The sequence below is a fragment of the Lepisosteus platostomus genome, chromosome 8 (genome assembly GCF_059453375.1).
Source record: "Lepisosteus platostomus isolate fLepPlt1 chromosome 8, fLepPlt1.hap1, whole genome shotgun sequence".
NCBI classification, from domain to species: Eukaryota; Metazoa; Chordata; class Actinopteri; order Semionotiformes; family Lepisosteidae; genus Lepisosteus; species Lepisosteus platostomus.
The window spans coordinates 29110057-29128173 of NC_142618.1; the positions used below are offsets into that span (position 1 = coordinate 29110057).

Genomic DNA, 18117 nt, shown 5'->3' on the forward strand with positions numbered 1-18117 from the left:
GAGAATCTTGAACCTTAAGTTTAAATTATCCAGTGGGCCTGTGTTATTTGAAAACACTTGAATAATTCATTATTTTAGAATGCTACAGAAAATGTTATATATTATTCTGAGAAACCCTGATATACAATGAGAGGAAATTAATGATACAGACTCTGGAACAGGCATTTGCTATGACTTTTTAAGAATGTCTCTTCTTTGTGTTTGTTCTTCTCTCCCTCCAGTTGCCCAGAAGGTAGTAGCTTTGAGGAAAAAACAGCAGCTGTCTATTGGGCCCTGCAAGTCTCTGCCCAACTCTCCCAGTCACTCCTCTGTTCCTTCAGCCTCCATTCCCTCAGTGCACATCAACCAGGTAAGGCTCCAGGAGAATTAGAACTGCCTCCACTTTTCTGAATAAGGCCTTTGATTTTTGTTCATCTTCGTAACATGGCCCACATAAAATTTCTCTTGGAAAACATTGTTCTGTGGATTTCAGCCATCAGCAGGCGAGTGAGGGAAACATAAAACTTTTAAAAGTGTACCAAACTTGCCACTTGTGACTTTTCAGTTTTTTTGAAGGGCAGTTGAAAATTAGCATTGGAGAAATAAAATTTGAAACGATGAATGAATAATGTTAAATAGTTACCTAGTCTTGGTGGATGGAGAACATTCTAGAATGATTAGTGTTAGCTAGTTGTGGCAGAGGAATAATTAATGATGATCCACCCAGATCATGAGGATCTCCCAGTTCCATGTAAACAATTTGTTATATCTTTATTCTTTAGTAACAGTTCTTTAGAACAAATTTAAACAGATCTGAGATGTGATCTGGGTTGTCTGCACACATTCCTTATTATGTGCTTGCAAATAAAGTGGGGGGAAAAAAAAGATTTTAAAGTAAATACAAACATTTGGCAGTTTCAATCTTGAATAATGTTATTGATCCTAATTCCTAAAAATAAAGAAGTTGCCAGTACTATATATTATAGAAAAAACTGAAAGAACATCTGTAACCATAAGTTACTTTGAATCCATTTAACATCCTAGACAAAATACTATAAAAACTAAGATTTGTACTTTTTTGGAATAACTGAGGTTGAAATTGTCAGGTCTCTTTCCATTTTGTGAAAGCTTCATCACATGTCTCTGAAGCTAACTTTGTCCTAGGTGCTTGCTTCTCTTCTCTCCAGGAATATGAGCTGGTTTCTAATGAGCCCAGGTACTATATAATTCAGTTACGTGAATAGCTTTATTCATGTATCATCTGCTCAGACAATCTGGCTGATGAGGAAGTATAGAGACTCTCTCTTCAGTCAGTAATATGGACAGATAATGGAGGTATTTGTCATTATACAACAGTTAACAGGCCACCTGTGTTTATACACAAATTGCTTGAGGAAGACAGTAATTTAAACGTTTTTGGTACTGTGTCAACTGTGGTACTTTCTGATCTAATAAAACTGCACATATATAAGTATTGAACTATATGAAGAAATACATAGTTTGTGAAGTGATGTTTAACCTCTGTCTGAAGAATAAAATAATAGTATTCATACTTGTTGTATGTTATGTACGCAACCTAGAGATGAGGCCTTCCAGACAGCAGTGGATTACACATTTGAGTATCAGTACTGCAACATGAAACACACAAATCTTTACTTCAGGTTTCTATGGCAACCCTGGATATATAATTACTGTGGGTCAGTTGAATTTCTCGACTTGCCTAGCAAAACCTGCAGCTGCCGAGATAGCAGAATGGCAAATACTTTTAACCCAATCTATACACAGGGCATCTATTCTCTGGGTGCCTGAAAACAGAGGACCTTCTGCAGATGTGGTCTTTGAACAAAAAGAACATTGTGGGTTTATACCTTTTGTCTATGTAAAATATTTATCATTCCTTAACATAAAAAGTATTTTACCATTTCTTTCAAATGCAAAAGAGTATCATAAAACTAATAAAAAGATGTAATATGCCTTTTATACCTTAAATTATTTGATTTGATTTTGAACTTAGCATTAGACATTATTTGAATGTATTTTTTTTCTTTTCTCAAAGCATTGGTGTGAATAGCTTGGTGAATTCATTTGGTCATCTGGAATAGTAATTAACTTTTTCACAACAGATGGATTGAGCTACATCAACACATGGTGCTGGGGCACTGTAGCTGTTACAGAAAACACTGGCATTTTGTTGCATTTGTAAAATGTGAATGTCAGTCTGAATTGTCATGTATTGCCAGGGAGTTTAAGTATAAAAATAACTGACTATATAACTGTTTTAATAGAACAGGAATCTGTGTTGTACTTGGCTCAGAGATATGCCTGTTAACTACATGAATTTAATAGAGGGTGGCAAAAAGGAGAGAACAGTTTTACAATACATTGCTGCAGTTTAATGGAGTGCCAAATCAATGTGTCTTTTTATTGAAGCCAGGGCTCATCACTTTGAACTGGTATTAGAAATTATCCACACTCTTACACTTGAACAGTGCTGTAATAAATTGATTGGAAATGTGGGAAAATGGTGTCTTCAATTTAGCAGATTTTGTAGGTCTCTGTCATCACTTGTTTACAGCCTGTGAAGCTAATGGCCCTCAAGGGCAAGGTTAATCTAAATACTTTTTCAATGAAAAGTGTCATTAAAGATATGCTTAAAACATTGCAACCTAAAACTAAACTGTTTACACCATAAGTGGCTAAATGTAGATATGAATAATTCAGTTCTTTCGGTGATAATTTGTAAATAGAGCTACTATGATTTTTTCCCCATAAGTCATCAGCCCTTATGTTTTAATAATTTTGTCTGACATTCTCTAACAAGTTCAAGTTCAATACTTGCCATAATTAGTTGCATGGAGTTTGGTTTGGTGAGCTTATGCAATGAAGACATACAATACAGATATACAACATTTTGCCCAACAGTGAGACCTGATAGAATAACAGTAAGATGTACAAGAATTTCAAAGTTAAAGTGCAGTTTTCAGCATCTCACGGCCTCTGGATAGGTGCAGTTACAGAATTAATCCATTGAGGCTGAAATCAGACTTGTTCTTTGTGTTACTTTACAGTCCAATATGGATAATTGTATGCAGTGGATTTATGCCATTAATACAGTCCTTTACTGTTCTTAGCACATTGTCCCATATACAGTACTGTCGATGTTGTCATCCTACTTTTCTGTGTGTTGACGGTTCTTCTGTTCTGTTTCCTTTATCTTTTTTTTCAACGTCTTGCAGGCATCCAATGGTGGGGGTGCATTCAGTGACTACTCTTCATCCGTTCCCTCAACACCCAGCATCAGCCAACGGGAGTTAAGGATTGAGACCATCGCTGCCTCCAACACACCCACCCCCATCCGCAAGCAGTCCAAGCGGCGCTCCAACATCTTCACAGTAAGTATGCGCCAGCTGATGCAGGGGACCACTCACTCTCATTACTAGATACAGCTGGGGTTTTACGTAGATTCCCCCCAGCTCCTCCTCAGAAGAACTTGAGAGAGAGTTCAATGTAACCAAGGCCCTAAACACCCTACCTTGAGCTGACGTTCACTCTTACAGAATATCTTTGACTGTAATCACTTTATTTATGGGTACAAGGGCCTGAGTTATTTTGAAACCTTTGTAAATGCCTTGATTAATAATGTCCAATGCGAAGAAATCCCATTACTGAATAGTAATATGCTGCTGGTGAAACTTCCCTTTCTTCTATTTAGAGTTGAACCTTATCTCTGGGATTTTATTCCCTGTTCACAAACCTCTCCCCGCCCCTCTCCCCTTTCCTTGGCCCTGCGAAATCTGCTCCCTCTTTTTAGCAGATCCTCACTTTGCTTCACAGTGGCTCCCCGCTGGGGAGCGAAGGGGCTGGACTTTCCCTCCGCAATGCCCTGACCACCACCACCACCACCACTACCTCCCCTGTTCTCCCTGCGGCACTGCTGCCCCACATGCAAGCCCAGAAGCAGCTGCAGCTGTAGCAGTCACAGCTGGTGCATGCACTCCCCTGTTGCACAGCAGTTGGGGAGGGTAGCAGAGAAGGATCTGTGCTAGTTCCCCTGTTTTTCCCTCCCCCTAATAGGTAGTGACTAACCCTGTCAACCAGAGAAATGAAACGCTGCTTCTTCGCGTGATGGAGGTGCCGAAGCATGCCACTTTCCCAGTGTGGGTGCCAGAGTGGCAGGCGGAGCGGGAATTTCAGCTCATGACCTTCTGAGGAACTGCCAGCAGGGGTTCGTTACACAGGCACAAGAGCAGCAGCAGCCCCCCAGCCCCACCCCCACCCCCATTGACGGCCAGCTTTCCTTCTCTTGAAGGAAACCCGTGTAAATGAAGTGAATTAAAAAGCAAGAGGCCATTGCCGTTTATTTATTTATTTTGGTTTGCAAAGCACTTGCAGTAGGTCTTTCCTACTTTTTAAAAGCAAAAATGTTTGTTTTTTTTAAACTCAATGCTTCCCGTTTTGGACAACTGCACAAGCAGTGACGAACGGTTTCTATGCCTGACTTGGAAGAAAAAAATGAAAGAGACTTGTTCTTAATACTCATTCCCCACCCCACTCCAAACAGCCCCTTTTTGTTACTAAGAGCCTCTTGATAATGTTTCAAAAAGTGACATTTTTTCAAGTTTGTAATGTTTTTTCCCCTTGCATATGTTGCTCTCCTCTAATTCCAGTTTTAATTACTAAGGTGCTGTATTCCTTTTTCTAAAGCTTTTTATTGGTCTTTGGAAATTCATCTAAAATTGGGTGTTTCACTCAGTTTATCAAGATGGCTCAAACCTTCGGTCTGGACTACTGAAAGTAACGGAGCAGGACAGCACCAATATGTAAAGTGACCGTCTTTTAAGACATTTAATCTGATATCAAAGCATCTCTTAAGGCCTTAATCTCCATAAATTTTATGTGTACTTCAAAATGAACCCTGTTAAATAAAAAAAAATCTCTTGAATTCTTGATCACCTTGTTCAGCAAGAATAAAGGGAGTTTTTTAATTTTATTATAAGCATAGACTATATGTTTAGTTAATATTCCTAAAAGCTACTTTTCAATCCAAAAGGGCAATATTGCTGTCAGAAGCACATTTAAAAGTAATTGTTAATATCAGTAATATTTTCCAACTTTGTTTTTTGTCTGCAATTAATTTGTAAAAGTGTGCAGTCAATGGATAAACTTTGGATCTGAAAGTTTCCATAAAAGTCTCCTTCAGTGTAGGATATGGAATTGAAGAAAAAGGACCAAAAATCTGGAAGGGACATTCTTGTTAGGGTATAGGCTTTGCTACAGTTCAGATTTGGAAGCATTATTATCGTGCATTGCAGGAGCACAAAATTCATGTGACAACAGCTTTACTACCTACATATAATAAATAAATGCACAAATATATAAGCAGATACAGCATCATCATGGTCCTATACTGGAGAATTTTTTCTCTTTATATACATGTGTATAATTGAAAGGTCAGTAACTGAAAAAGACTTTAATTATGTTCTGTTCTGTAATTTAACAAGGCAAAACAGATACATACCCCCATTACTTAAGCTGGCCATTTTAAAAAATAATGTGATTTAATTATGAACTAAAGGTTTGTGAACATTGTCAGACGTCACTTTAGTTTAGGTTTAAGACTTCCTTGGGCACCAGTTTTAGGTTTCTACAACTTTAAAGGTTGAGAGAAAAGCTGCCCAATCAGTCCTTAAACAAATGCAATTCAATTTAGGGAGTGTGAAACAAGTAGTTTTTAAGATGCTGGTTTCCTTTTTAAATGCATATGTCAAAGGTTATCTCAGGAAGGGGGATGCTGCATCTTTGAGCATTGTTCATTCACCGACTCTTCACCTGCTTCATCATTTACCAGCATCATGTGCATCTGTTTTGTTTGCCAATGGCTGTAGTAACAAAAAGAGTCACTAGATGGCAGCAAATTTTAAATTCCTGTCCTAGAGCTTCCATTCTGATCACCTTTTTTTTACAACCATGTAAATGGTGAGCTAATCCAATATTATGAGAGTGAGAAGATAATTTAAAGGCAGTTTTGTATTTTTATCTATGTCTTCAGAGCTATACCTTTTATATGTATTATAAACTGTGTATATGTATATAGCGGCACAAAATGGATTTCTTTGCAAGGCTTTGTAGTTGCTTTTATGCGTTTCTTGTCTTGGTGAGCTTCTCTTGTCACCAAACCATTTATTTTGTCTCCCACTCATCCATGGTAACTCCATTTTTGCCCGTGTCTGTCTTGATGTTTTCATCGTTGACAGATTTTGTTTTTATTATTGTTAATGTCCACTGAGAAAGTAAAAATAATTGGTTTAACTTGCCAAATCTTTTATTCTTTCAATATTTGCAGATATGTGCTTCTGTTTCCAACCTTTCGTCAACAAAAAGGGCTTTCCAACTCCTTCCAAATTAGAAGAACTTGGTGGCGAAAAAAAAAACACCACAAAACATAAAAAAACCCTGCACCTCGCACCCTCTAACAGTTCTCCCACATTGTCATGGGCTGCCCCAGCCTGAGTGATTGAGTTCTGGGAGCAGAGTGTGCGTAAGGGGAGTGAGCTCTCTGGCTGTGTACCCTGTGCAGCAAGGGGTAATGCACCGCATTTCCCTGCCAGTTGCACAGTGGCAAAAGAAAAAAAAAGCCACTATCCATTCGATAGGAAGTTGAGTAAATTTGGGATCAGCCGGTTCATGCGCAAGGTAAATCCTTAATTCTGCACAGTGGGACCATCAGACTCTAGGAACGCAACACTGCTGCAATACAAATTCCTTGTACTTTCTTCACACTTTGTTTCAATGTCTCTCTGGACGTTTTCTACCCCCCTACAAGACTGCCATTTACATACATAACACTGCCTTTTGCCAAAAAAAAAGGACTTACGGACTAAAAGCAACACTGTTTTCTTTCTTGATTTGTTTTGTTTCTGGGTTTTTTTTTATTTGTTTTTCAAGCACATATCTGAAGATCAGTGGTTTGGTAAAAGGGATTAAACAATGTTGGTTTATGTGGTTGTAATAACCCTAGGGATAGATTTTATGAAGGCCTTCATAATTTATAATTTATTCTTATGTGATAGGAATAAAGTGTGATAAATGAAAAATGAAGTGTTTCAAGTTGTCATGGATTGCACTGAAATGTACGAATGTAGTTATTTATTCATTGATTTATTGATTTTTTATTTTTTTGTGTTTTGTTTTGGTATGAAGATTATAAACTGTTACAAAAGCACTTTTAACTGATTGCCAATTCATAGACTAATGTACATCTTGTATTGTATTTTATTTACAATGGTATTCTATAGAAAATATATTATATACAGTATATATTAAAATAATATATATAAAACAGCTATATTGTCCTTCTATATTTTGTGAGGAACTGCTATGTTTGACTTATTTGTTGAATATTTGGAAGTGAACTTGTGATATTATTTGTATGGTGTCTGTATAAAAAGAAAAAATAAATAAAATGTTTAAAAATATATAACAGAGTGAGTTTACTTTAACTTGTCTCTACCTTGTTCATTTGCGGCTGAGCATTATTCACCATGTTATGAGTGAGTCCATCACTGTCTTCTATGTAGAGAATGAATGTGTTGGGGAAAAAATAACTAAATGTGCTTTTTTATTTTTCTTTGTTGATACTTTCCAGGACTGGCACAGAAAATCCATGGGACATCTAAAACCTAATCACTCTATTGATGAATAACTAACTGTCTTCTCATTGCAACAAAAATATCAACTACTGTGTACATTGCACTGTTAAAAGTTCTCCCCACAGTGAAGAAGATGCCACCATGGTGTTGCTGAACTCAGCAATGATTCATGGATGAATTGTCTATTTTTTTTAACTGCACAAAGTTGTGATCTGCTGGTTATGCTTGACTTTTGACTAACCTTTTCTTTTCCCAGGAATGTGCTTGGTTGAAAATTTGAGGAATCGTCCATGTTCTGTGCCAAAGGGCAGTGCTACTTTGTGCTTCAATAACTTATTATAATTTCTCCCTTCTTCCTTTAATAACGTTTGTTTTTCCTCCCTTGTACTCCAAACGTTGGTATATTACCTGTGCAACAGTAAACACCCTGAACACATGATTAGGGGATCTGAGATTGAACTGGATTCTGTATTTTGTGGGTGAAATCAGAACAAATTCTGACTTGAGTCATGACTCATGATACTTCTGAGCTCAGTGGGGATGATGTTAAGTGTTTGTTTTTTGTAATCGATTTTGATATTGCACGTTAGTGTATTGTTCTTGTTTGTTTCCTGCTTTGCTTGTTTTTGGTTATCGTTTAGCTTATTTTTATTTGCTCCTTCCCCTCCCTACCTCCCCTCCCTTGCTGTGCCTGCAGTGGTCTAGTCCTGCCACCCAACTGAAACTGTTTCGTTTTCTTGCAGTCTCGGAAAGCCAGTGAACAAGCAAAGAGCATCGACTGTAAAACTGACAACATAGGCAGTGGAAGAGCCATACCAATCAAACAGGTTAGTAGTGAGTCTGCATATGAGCTATGTTTTTGCATAGTTTTCATAAAGCTGCCTTTGCCTGAACTTAATCCTAAAAGGAACAGGTAGGTACAAGGAAACTAAGTAGAAATCCTGCTGTTGCAATTTTTTGATTGAGGTTAAGCATGGGATTTTAATATTTCTTTTTATTTTGTTGAAACTGATCTTATACACCTTGGTTGTATATTTCCTAATTTGTTAGAACTTCAAATATAAGGATATATATTTGATGACCACATGACCACATTTAACTTTTTAAAAGTTGTCCCCAAAGTTTACTTTTGGGTTGCAGTGCAGATTTTCACCAGCAGGTGGGAACAGAGGGCAATGCATGCTCTTGAATTGCTAATAGCTAAACCAGAGGTAAGTTTTAAGTTTGTCTGAAGTGTGACATTCTGTAGCTTATTTTTCTAAATAGTCCATCTTTAATCCATCTTTAAACATTTTCGTTATTACTAGCTCAAGAAATCTGAATTTGTTTCAAAAGAATACTACATTGTTTATTTTAATTGGAGACCAGCATGTAGTGAACACCAAACATGATTTGAATAATCTTTTGCTTTAAATAGACAGTTTCCAGGTATGCCATCCTTTGTTTTATATGTGTCAGAAATGGAGATTGTTTTTAAACTGTTTTTTTTAATTGTATTTTCTATAGTTTTGTTTTGAGTCCTTCTCTGATATTTTTTGTTTAAAAGTTACTTTTCTGAATTTCACTGTGTGTTTTATAAGCAGGCAGTATTCTGCAGTGTTGAGATCCTTGAATCGATAAGCTGTTAAAAACCAAAAGAGTTAGATGAATGGAGTCCTCTCATTTGTTACCATTCTTTAGTTATTCTGACTGATTTCCTTTAATGGTTGTTTTAATATATCACCACACGGTGGCATTACAGAATAGGGCTGAGTAAAATATCTTACTAGTGCAACCCCATTTAAAGGACTATCATAATGTTGCTTTAACAAGATGTTTTTTTTTAAGATTGCTCCTGTTGAATGGTTTAATTCTTTCTTGATTTTAACAGAATAGTGTAAATGCTCCAGCAGTTTTTAAAGTTTTCAAATGTAAAATCTTCCCACTTCCCTGATCCAATAAATTGCAAAACATTCTACTGGTTTATGCATAACATTTTTTATGCTAGGCTGTGTTCCTTTACTGATACACCCTTTGTAAGCTTAACTACATTAATTCTGCAAAATAACTTCTGAGAGACCTTTGCCATTTCATAATTGACTTAATAAAAGGCCTATTTAAATTGTAGCTAGTAAAACTCTTGACACTATTTATATAGCTGGTTGAATATTCAAGACCAGTATAAGAATGTTCTTTAGCTACTATATTGGTAAGTTTTTACTTTAAATATGGCATCAAAACCAGTCTCCATTGCAGAACTAACAATTTGTAGCAATAAGGTCTGGACTGACAATAAACAATGTTTTTTTGTTTCGCTTATTATCTTACTTAACTGAAGTTTTAACTACATGTCAGCATACACATCCGCTGAGGTATGCTGACACTGGCCTTCTGTACATTGTTAGAGCAAACTTTGAAAGGAAAGAAGAAAACATTCCATTCTAGTCTCTTTTAAAACAAGACTGAGGCCTTATATGTTCTTATTTTAATGAATCTGTTATCATATTTTACTAGCATGCTTGTTTTTATCACTATGAATGATAAATATGTATATTCGTAATCTATTTCATTTTCTACTATAGTGTCTGTATTTCAAGTTCTTTTGGTACACACTGCTTTGAGCTGCATTTACAACACTTGAAAAATAATAAAATCTTACTTTTAGCATTTCAGCCAAATTAATGTAGTAGGTCTTTTGGTTGTGACCAGTCCATGCCATATGAAAGCAGTCACTTCTGTCTGATCTTTACAGGATATTTGAATAATTTAAGACCTTGGAGTGGAGTTTGTCCCCTACCTTTGTAAATTGTAAAAGTACAATCCCTCCTAAAAATATCATAGGAACAGTTTCCATAAACAATGTTTTTTCTTTTAAACGTCTTAAGAGAAAGATTCAATTTTATATGACACCATTTTATAAACAACTATATTACAACAAGATACATTCAGAGAGGGGTGGTGTATAGGACAATATTTAAACTTTAGCTTTCATTTAGCTATCATTTTGATTTTTTGATTTTTGGTTTTGAGGAGTTTTATTTATTTTATTTTTAATGCATGAAGCAAAGATTTAGTACTACATTACTAGTGAATAGTTCCAGAATTCTTGTCTGTGTAGGTACTGCATTTTACTTGGAAGAATTTGGGGAATCAAGGGATTTACATAAACAATATACAGTAAATGAGAAGACACCCATAGTTCACAGCTTAGTATTAAAGTGAAGCTGAAATTTCCATTTAGTCGTTTTGTGAAGGACCCCAACCACCTTGCTGAAAAGTCTATTCCAGACATACAGTGGCTATCAAAAGTATCCACCCCCCTTGTATTTTTTCACATTGTATTGTTACAAAATGGAATCATGTGTTTAATTGGGATTTGTTGCCATTGATCGACACACACACACAAAACATTGTGTAATGTCAAAGTTAAAATTCACCAAATTCTCCTAAATTAATTATAAATGTAAAACAGAAAATACATGTGTGAGTGTGTAAATATTCGGTTCCCTTGCTATTACACACCTGAATAGGCTCTTATGTGTTTGGAGGCCACATACAGTAATTAGTTTAATGGTGTCCTCCCAGGTGCAATTAAGGTGTTTTACATGAGTTCAGGTCAAACACACCTGTATCTGCGGGGAGCCCAAAGTTGATTAATACAGCTGCCAACAAAAACTACATCATGAAGTTTAAGACGCATTGAAAGCAAATCCAGGATTGGTATATGAAAATTTACAAGGCATGAATGCCCCCCCCCCCCCCCCCCCTCGAAGCACAGCAAAGTCTATTATTGCAGAACAAGGGGGCCCTAATAAATGGAGTATCTGGGTGAGAAGGGCACTAGTCAGGGAGGCTACCAAGAGGACTATGACAACTATAAAGTAATTACAGACTTCCATGGCTGAGATGGGAAAAACTGTATAGGACAGCCATTGCCCAGGTGCTTAAAAAATCTGGGCATCATGAGAGGGCGGCAAAACGAAAGCCTATTGAAAAACCTCAAATTAACTACAGTTTGTCAGAAGGCATGTGGGAGACTCTGAGACCAAATGAAAGAAGATTCTATGGTTGGATGAGACCAAAATTAGCCTTTTTGGTCTCAACTCTAAGTACTGTGTTTGGCAAAACAGTACACCATTCCTGCTGTGAAGCATGCTGGTGGCTTAATCATGCTATGAAGGTGCTTTGCTGCATCATGGCCTTGGAAGCCTTGTGAAGATACAAGGAAAAAAGAATGTAGCAAAGTACAGAGAAATCCTAGAGGAAAACTACTGTAGCCTGCAAGAGACCTGGAACGTGGAAGAAGATTCAACTTCCTACAGGACAACGACCCAAAAAATGAGGCCAAAAATGTCAATGTTCTGGAGAGACTGCGTCAAAGCCCAGACCTCAGTTCAAATGAGACTCTTTGGCAGCAGTTGAAAATTGCTGTTCACCATCAGTCCCCATCCGACTTGAGGGCGCTTAAGCAGTTTTGAAAAGAGGAATAGGAAAAATAATTATAGTGTCCAGATGTGCAAAGGTTGTAGAGACTTATCCATGAAGACACTTGTCTTCCAAACTTGCCTCTAACAAATATTGACTCAAGGGGAGTGAATACTTATGCAGTCAGTTATTTTCTGCCTTATATTTACAATTAATTTTGAAAGATCTGTGGAATTTTTATTCACTTTGATATTATGGAGTGTTTTGTGTCATTCAGTGGCAAAAAAATGCTGATTATATACATTTTAATTCCATATTGCAAAGCAATAAAATGTGAACAAGTCCAATTGGGTCAATACTTGTGATAGCTACTGTATGACTTTGTGTAAAGAATCATATACTATTTTCTATCAAGTTTTTCTCTGTTTCTCTATTATGCTTGTGAGTCTGAAGTAATCCATTTTATTTATTTGAAGTGCAACTCTCTCAATCCTGAATTCTGACTGTGATTTTAGTTTTGTGGTATGGTGACTGAAGCACAATTTTAATAGGGGTCTTATTAGTGTATTTTAAACAGTAAGCAAAATCATGCCTTGCTTTATACCCAAGCATCATTTGTTTTTTATTGCTTCCCTATATTATTAAGAATTATAGCCAAATCATCATAGTGATATATCAATTTCTCGTGTAATCTCGTTCATCTCTTAATCACGGTCCTACTGTACATACTGTGTGAAGCACTTTGCAGTTATCAACATTAAATTTAATTTACCGAGTGTCAGTCCAATCCATGATTTTATACTTCCCTTTCCTGTGCTTAATACTCCCACTATTTTTGTATTTTCCACAAATACACCAAATTAACTAGTTTCCACAATTAAAATCATTGATGTAGATCAGAAAGATGCCAAAAGTGAGTCGCTGATCTACTGTATACCAATTTTTACAAGTAGCCCAATCAGAGGTTATGCACCTTAAGATGTCTCACTGTTTCCTGTTTGTAAACCAGTTCTTGGCCTCTATGCATTCTTATGGATATAGTGCTGCTGTAATTAAAATCAAGAGCTGGCTAGGCACATGTTGCTGAGGATCCATACAATTTCTAACTGGGGCAGAATCTGCATGACCTTTATTGTACCTTACTGTATCTCCCAGCCCAGTCAAATTAATGCCCATTCATGAGTGTGATTGATGATTCCCGTTCGTCCTCAAGGGGCATGCTAAAAGAATGTATTTTAATTGGTTTCAGAACTGGAAGGTGCAATCTCAATAATTAAATCACATCCTTTCATTGAAAATTTGTCTTGGAATTTGCAAAATTAAATTTGCAGGCTGACTGGTGAGTATTGAGGCTTTTTACAAGATCGGAACATGTGTGTGTCTTGGGAAATCTTTTCAATCAAAGCCCCCAAAGTAGACTTAACTACTGTATATTCAACATATTATACAACTTTAGGACCTATTCAAATTGAAAAAGATAAATTAACATTTTAAAAAGATAGAAACATCAAATTACACATCCCACAATTGACACTGTTTAGGAAGCATTTATAGATACTTTGATATAATGACTAATTTAATTTATTAATGATAAAGGGAGTTTTACACAAAAAATACAAAGTAATGAAGACCTTTTGTACATGAGAAATATATGAAAACACAGAGCAAATTGCCAGGGACCCAGTTTCACAGGCACTGTCTTCAGTCTGACTCCCTACCAAGAAGGCCTTTGCTGTATGCTGTTGTTTGCTGACTTTCTTTGAATAATCCCTTCAGAGCTCTGTATTTAGCTTCGAACTCTTGAAGCTTAAAAGGTCACTGTCAGTGCAATGCAGTTAAGTTTATACATCTTCCCAGTTAGTATGTAAAACCTTTACCCAGCCTATCTAAAGGATTAAAGATGCAAAGCACCAATCACCCCAAGTGAAAATTCTTCAATTAGTGACCATTTTAAAGTAACAACAACAAAAAAAGGTGGTCTAGAGGTCAGCCTTAGAACTGCTAAATATTTAAACCTGCTAAACACACTAATCCTGCCCCTTTTCTCTAATTGAATTCAAGTGTATAGTTCAAAGGAGATTTTCTCTGGTATCATTTCAGTTTTGACAGTAGGGAGTTGTGGGGGGTTATAGTAGGAGTTGAGGGTATCATAAGGACAGTTCAAATCCAATTAGGGAAGGAAAGGGGGGCTGGAGGGATTATTTAGGGGGTTGACTGCAAGCCAGCCCAGTCAAATGCACAAATAGCAGAGATCAAAGGGGCTGTGCAAGCAGAATTACCCCCTGCAAGGTGAATTACACACTCTCACCCCCCTGTAAAAATGGTAAGTAAGGAAAACAATACTTTCAGGAATAAATAGCAGTTAACACTAAGCATTTGTTTTATCCCCCCATTTTTCTTTCTTTTTTTCTCCTCTCCTCTGTCAGTACAAAAGGATGAACTATCACTCAGCTTTTGCGGCAGGAAGCAGGTTTTACATGAGTGCCACAATGAGAGGGGAAGATGTTTCCTAGCTGGTAAAATATGATCTGTGTCTTGTGGCCGAGCAAAAGAACTTGATTTGTTGCCGTAGTTTCACTAACCTTGCTGGGGAGACTCAGAATCGGAAGCATTTGTCTGTTTGATTGTATGTGTTTATATACGGAAACACAGAATCTTTAGTAGATACAACTGAAAAGTTCTGAAGTTGTGAATATATGAAGTCTCATTGATAATCTAAATGCTTCATATATGCATTCGATTTTTCATCAGTTTGTGCACATTAAACAATATGCATTGGGGAAGAAGGTGGTTGCCTCTAGATAAAATAATGACGAAATGGATAATGATGTGCTCTCTGTTGATAAAAATGTTTGGTGATTGATTGCCAGATTTACATTACTAGGATTGTCTGAATATCTGATTAAATGTAAGTGTGTAAAGAATACTGGATTTTTATTTGCTTTCTTTTCATTATGTTTTAGCTATTTTCTGTTATGGTGATTTTCAAATGCGGATTCAGTGTTCTGGCGTAATTACAATACGTATCTGGCTAATCTGCTATTTCAGTCTCTGTTCAAGAAAACAATGTAACACTAGTGGATTTTTTTTTCCCAGGTGCTTTTATGCATTAAATAAGTACATGATCTACAATTGTGTTCCTGTGAAAACAGGATGATAAAATTATAGATTAAAGTAAATGTAGAATATAAACATAGTTAAATAGAATTAATACATAATTATTCTAAATTATATATTGTAGGTGAACTGCAAAGAAAAGAAAAAAAAGGTTTATTCTTGGTCCTTAAGTGAATTGGTTAGTGCAGGTGAGAAGGAGATTTAGAAACTAAAATTGTTTTGATCGTGCTGTGGAAGATATTCCACAAATATTCCAAAATATACTACAGCTTTCTTCCTTCCAACCTCATGCTTGATTCTATGCTTCTGAGCTATTTATACAGTATATCCACTATAAATATATTACTAACTTGTTTTCATTATAGATTAATAACATTATACATGGTTCTACCAGTATTTCAAATACTATTTAAATAACCATCACTAGAACATTAATGAAATAGTTGCTAATAAAAGTTTTTTGCCAGTTGAAATTCAGTCTCTCCACCCTCTTCTCTTGAAGGTAAGCCAGTGGCTAAAGAGTTGTTGTGATAATGTTATACAGAGTAAGTGAAGCAGAAGAAAATAAAAAGCAAGCAAGGGACTAAGGAAACAGTGGAACTGTAAATTACTGGTTGTACTGTGTGAAATCTATACCTGTGATTAAGAAGGGCTGGATTGTCATGGCTGTTGATACACAGGCAGGCCTTCAGGTCATACAGGGTCAGTTCCTGATGTGTTAATAAGGATTAAACCCCTCTGGATGAGGTGGAATGAAAGCATTTTAATTCCTGCCTTAGCTGAAAGAGGTGAAATACCCCCCTCCCCGTGCCACACACACTGGAGCCCTGAACCTGTTGGTCTTCTGTTTGATGCACTAAGTGTGTCTCTGTAGAGAAGCGTTTATTTACAGTGGATTTAGTGCACAGATAAAATATGCAGATCCTAGGGGGCAGTGGATGAAAGATAAGGGGAAATAAAGAGTTGAGAGTTAGCTCAACCACTGACTACATTGTGTAATCTACAATTTGGAGGCCCAGCACAGTTTAAGAAGCGTATAAGACATCATACTACTACAATGTCGATCACTAGTACTAGTACTCCTGGCTGACTGTAGTGTTTGGGGAAAAAAAATGAACATTTTTGTCGTATTTCTATTTTGCTTTTGTTCCCAACATGAAGTGTTAAGCAACACTACAGTAATATATAAAAGAATATTGAGCTGGGAACAATATTTGTCTTCACAAAATTTGTCAGCATGTGAGCTAGAATGCTATTTTTACATTTCAGGGTTATAAAAATCAACATTTATTGAGTGCATTTCAAACCACAATCAAAGTACAAAGCACGCAGTAGCATGTAAAACCTCTAATTTATATCAAAGTAGAGAATTCCAGGTATACGTACAGCAGTTCCACATTCCCATCATTGTCTGCGATTCCGAATGAAACAGAAGAACTTTCAGTGACCTAAAATGGCCCTATTACATTGTAAAGAAGGTGGTTTGTGAATACATACAGGTATCTTTTGATCTAATATAAAAATTGCTATTAGTCATAAAACCATATTAAAAGGATGTGCTGATATCACCCTCTCACTTAGTCTCTTTTCACTGGTTACGTTTTATGGACACAAATGGTAAGAATGGCACCTGGTTAGACCACAAGTTTTGGTTCAGTATCTGACATGAAAATATATTTCATATTATGAATCATACTCATAATCCATTCATAGTCATCCATAAAAAACTTTCATACACTTCCTATCATAAATTGACAATATTTGAAAACAATCTTTTTCTGTTTCAATACAGCATATGCTTTAGACCTAGTGATTTTTGCGACTATATCACACAACACATTTATCTAGACTGCCGATTTGATTTTAATTGAATTGAATTTTAACACATCTACTTTGAGTCATTTTTGCAAACAAATACTACCCGTTAACTCTGCATCACGTTGGAACATTTCTGCAGTGAAATGTCTGCTGCACATCCTGTACTTATTCTCTTGTACAGGATGCTGAATCTTGTTGAGAAACTTGTCGATGGGACCAACATCAGTGTCCATGTTTATTGCCCATCTCTTGGCTAGTTGAATATTTCTTTGGAAAAGGAAACAGTTTGACTTTCTGCTGATCCAATCCTTGGTTTTTTGTGTGTGACCACTATGTTCTGCACAGTCAAATGCTTAACAGTGTGGCCTCTTTTAAATTGTGTATGTTTGTTGAAGAAGCCAAAAAAGGATAACATTATTTCGAGACCAAAGAACTTTATTTACAGGTGCTAGTAAGCAATACCTGTTTTTTTCACAATTTGTGCTCTCGCTCTCGTACATGGCAAAACCAGTGATGTGCAACAACATGCCAACCACACAGTACTTTCACAAAGTTCATGATTTTGTGCCTATATCAGAATTTGTACAATTTTGCTATTTTTTCAGTTAATGTATTTTGTAACCAAGACTTCCTACTGGCTCTGAGAAATGGGGACTGAAGTGCCACTTTAATTTCATGCTAAAGAGTAGACAGAAAGAAGAAGGTGTGCAACATTTCAGCTGTGGAGCCTTCACTAACATGAAGAATGCTGGGAAACCTGTCACAACTGGGACATCACAACCAAAGTAAACAAATGGTATAACATGAAATTATACTATCAAAAATTGTATTACTAGTATTACTAATTGAAAACTAGTATTTTCCATACTATTGGACTTGGTATCCTCCCCACATTTAGTCTTTTGCTGGATAAGTTGTATTTCTTGTTTTCTGCATTAATTTTTGTTATATGTCACCTATTTAAAATTGCCTTTAGCTAATTCTGTTTCCCAAGTCAAAACACTAATACTGCTAATATGAAACAAGCCGAGCTACTCCACAGTTAACATCATAGCCACAGAGTATTTGCCCTCATCAATCTCTCAAGCAAGTTTTACATATAATGCTGATTGCTAATCTCAGACTCTAACTGGCATGTTTGTATAAAATA

The 18117-nt window shown here is 36.3% G+C and overlaps 1 protein-coding gene across 2 annotated transcripts in view; it reads left to right on the top strand.

Moving 5' to 3' along the window:
• Positions 1-18117, top strand: part of agap3 (ArfGAP with GTPase domain, ankyrin repeat and PH domain 3) — a 281531-nt gene that overhangs the window by 179580 nt on the left and 83834 nt on the right. For both annotated transcript variants that reach the window (XM_088643061.1, XM_088643059.1), the window contains exons 7-9: positions 222-349; positions 3216-3371; positions 8372-8455. In XM_088643061.1, coding sequence (XP_088499187.1) covers positions 222-349; positions 3216-3371; positions 8372-8455 — 368 coding nt within the window. The remainder of the gene's footprint in view (positions 1-221; positions 350-3215; positions 3372-8371; positions 8456-18117) is intronic.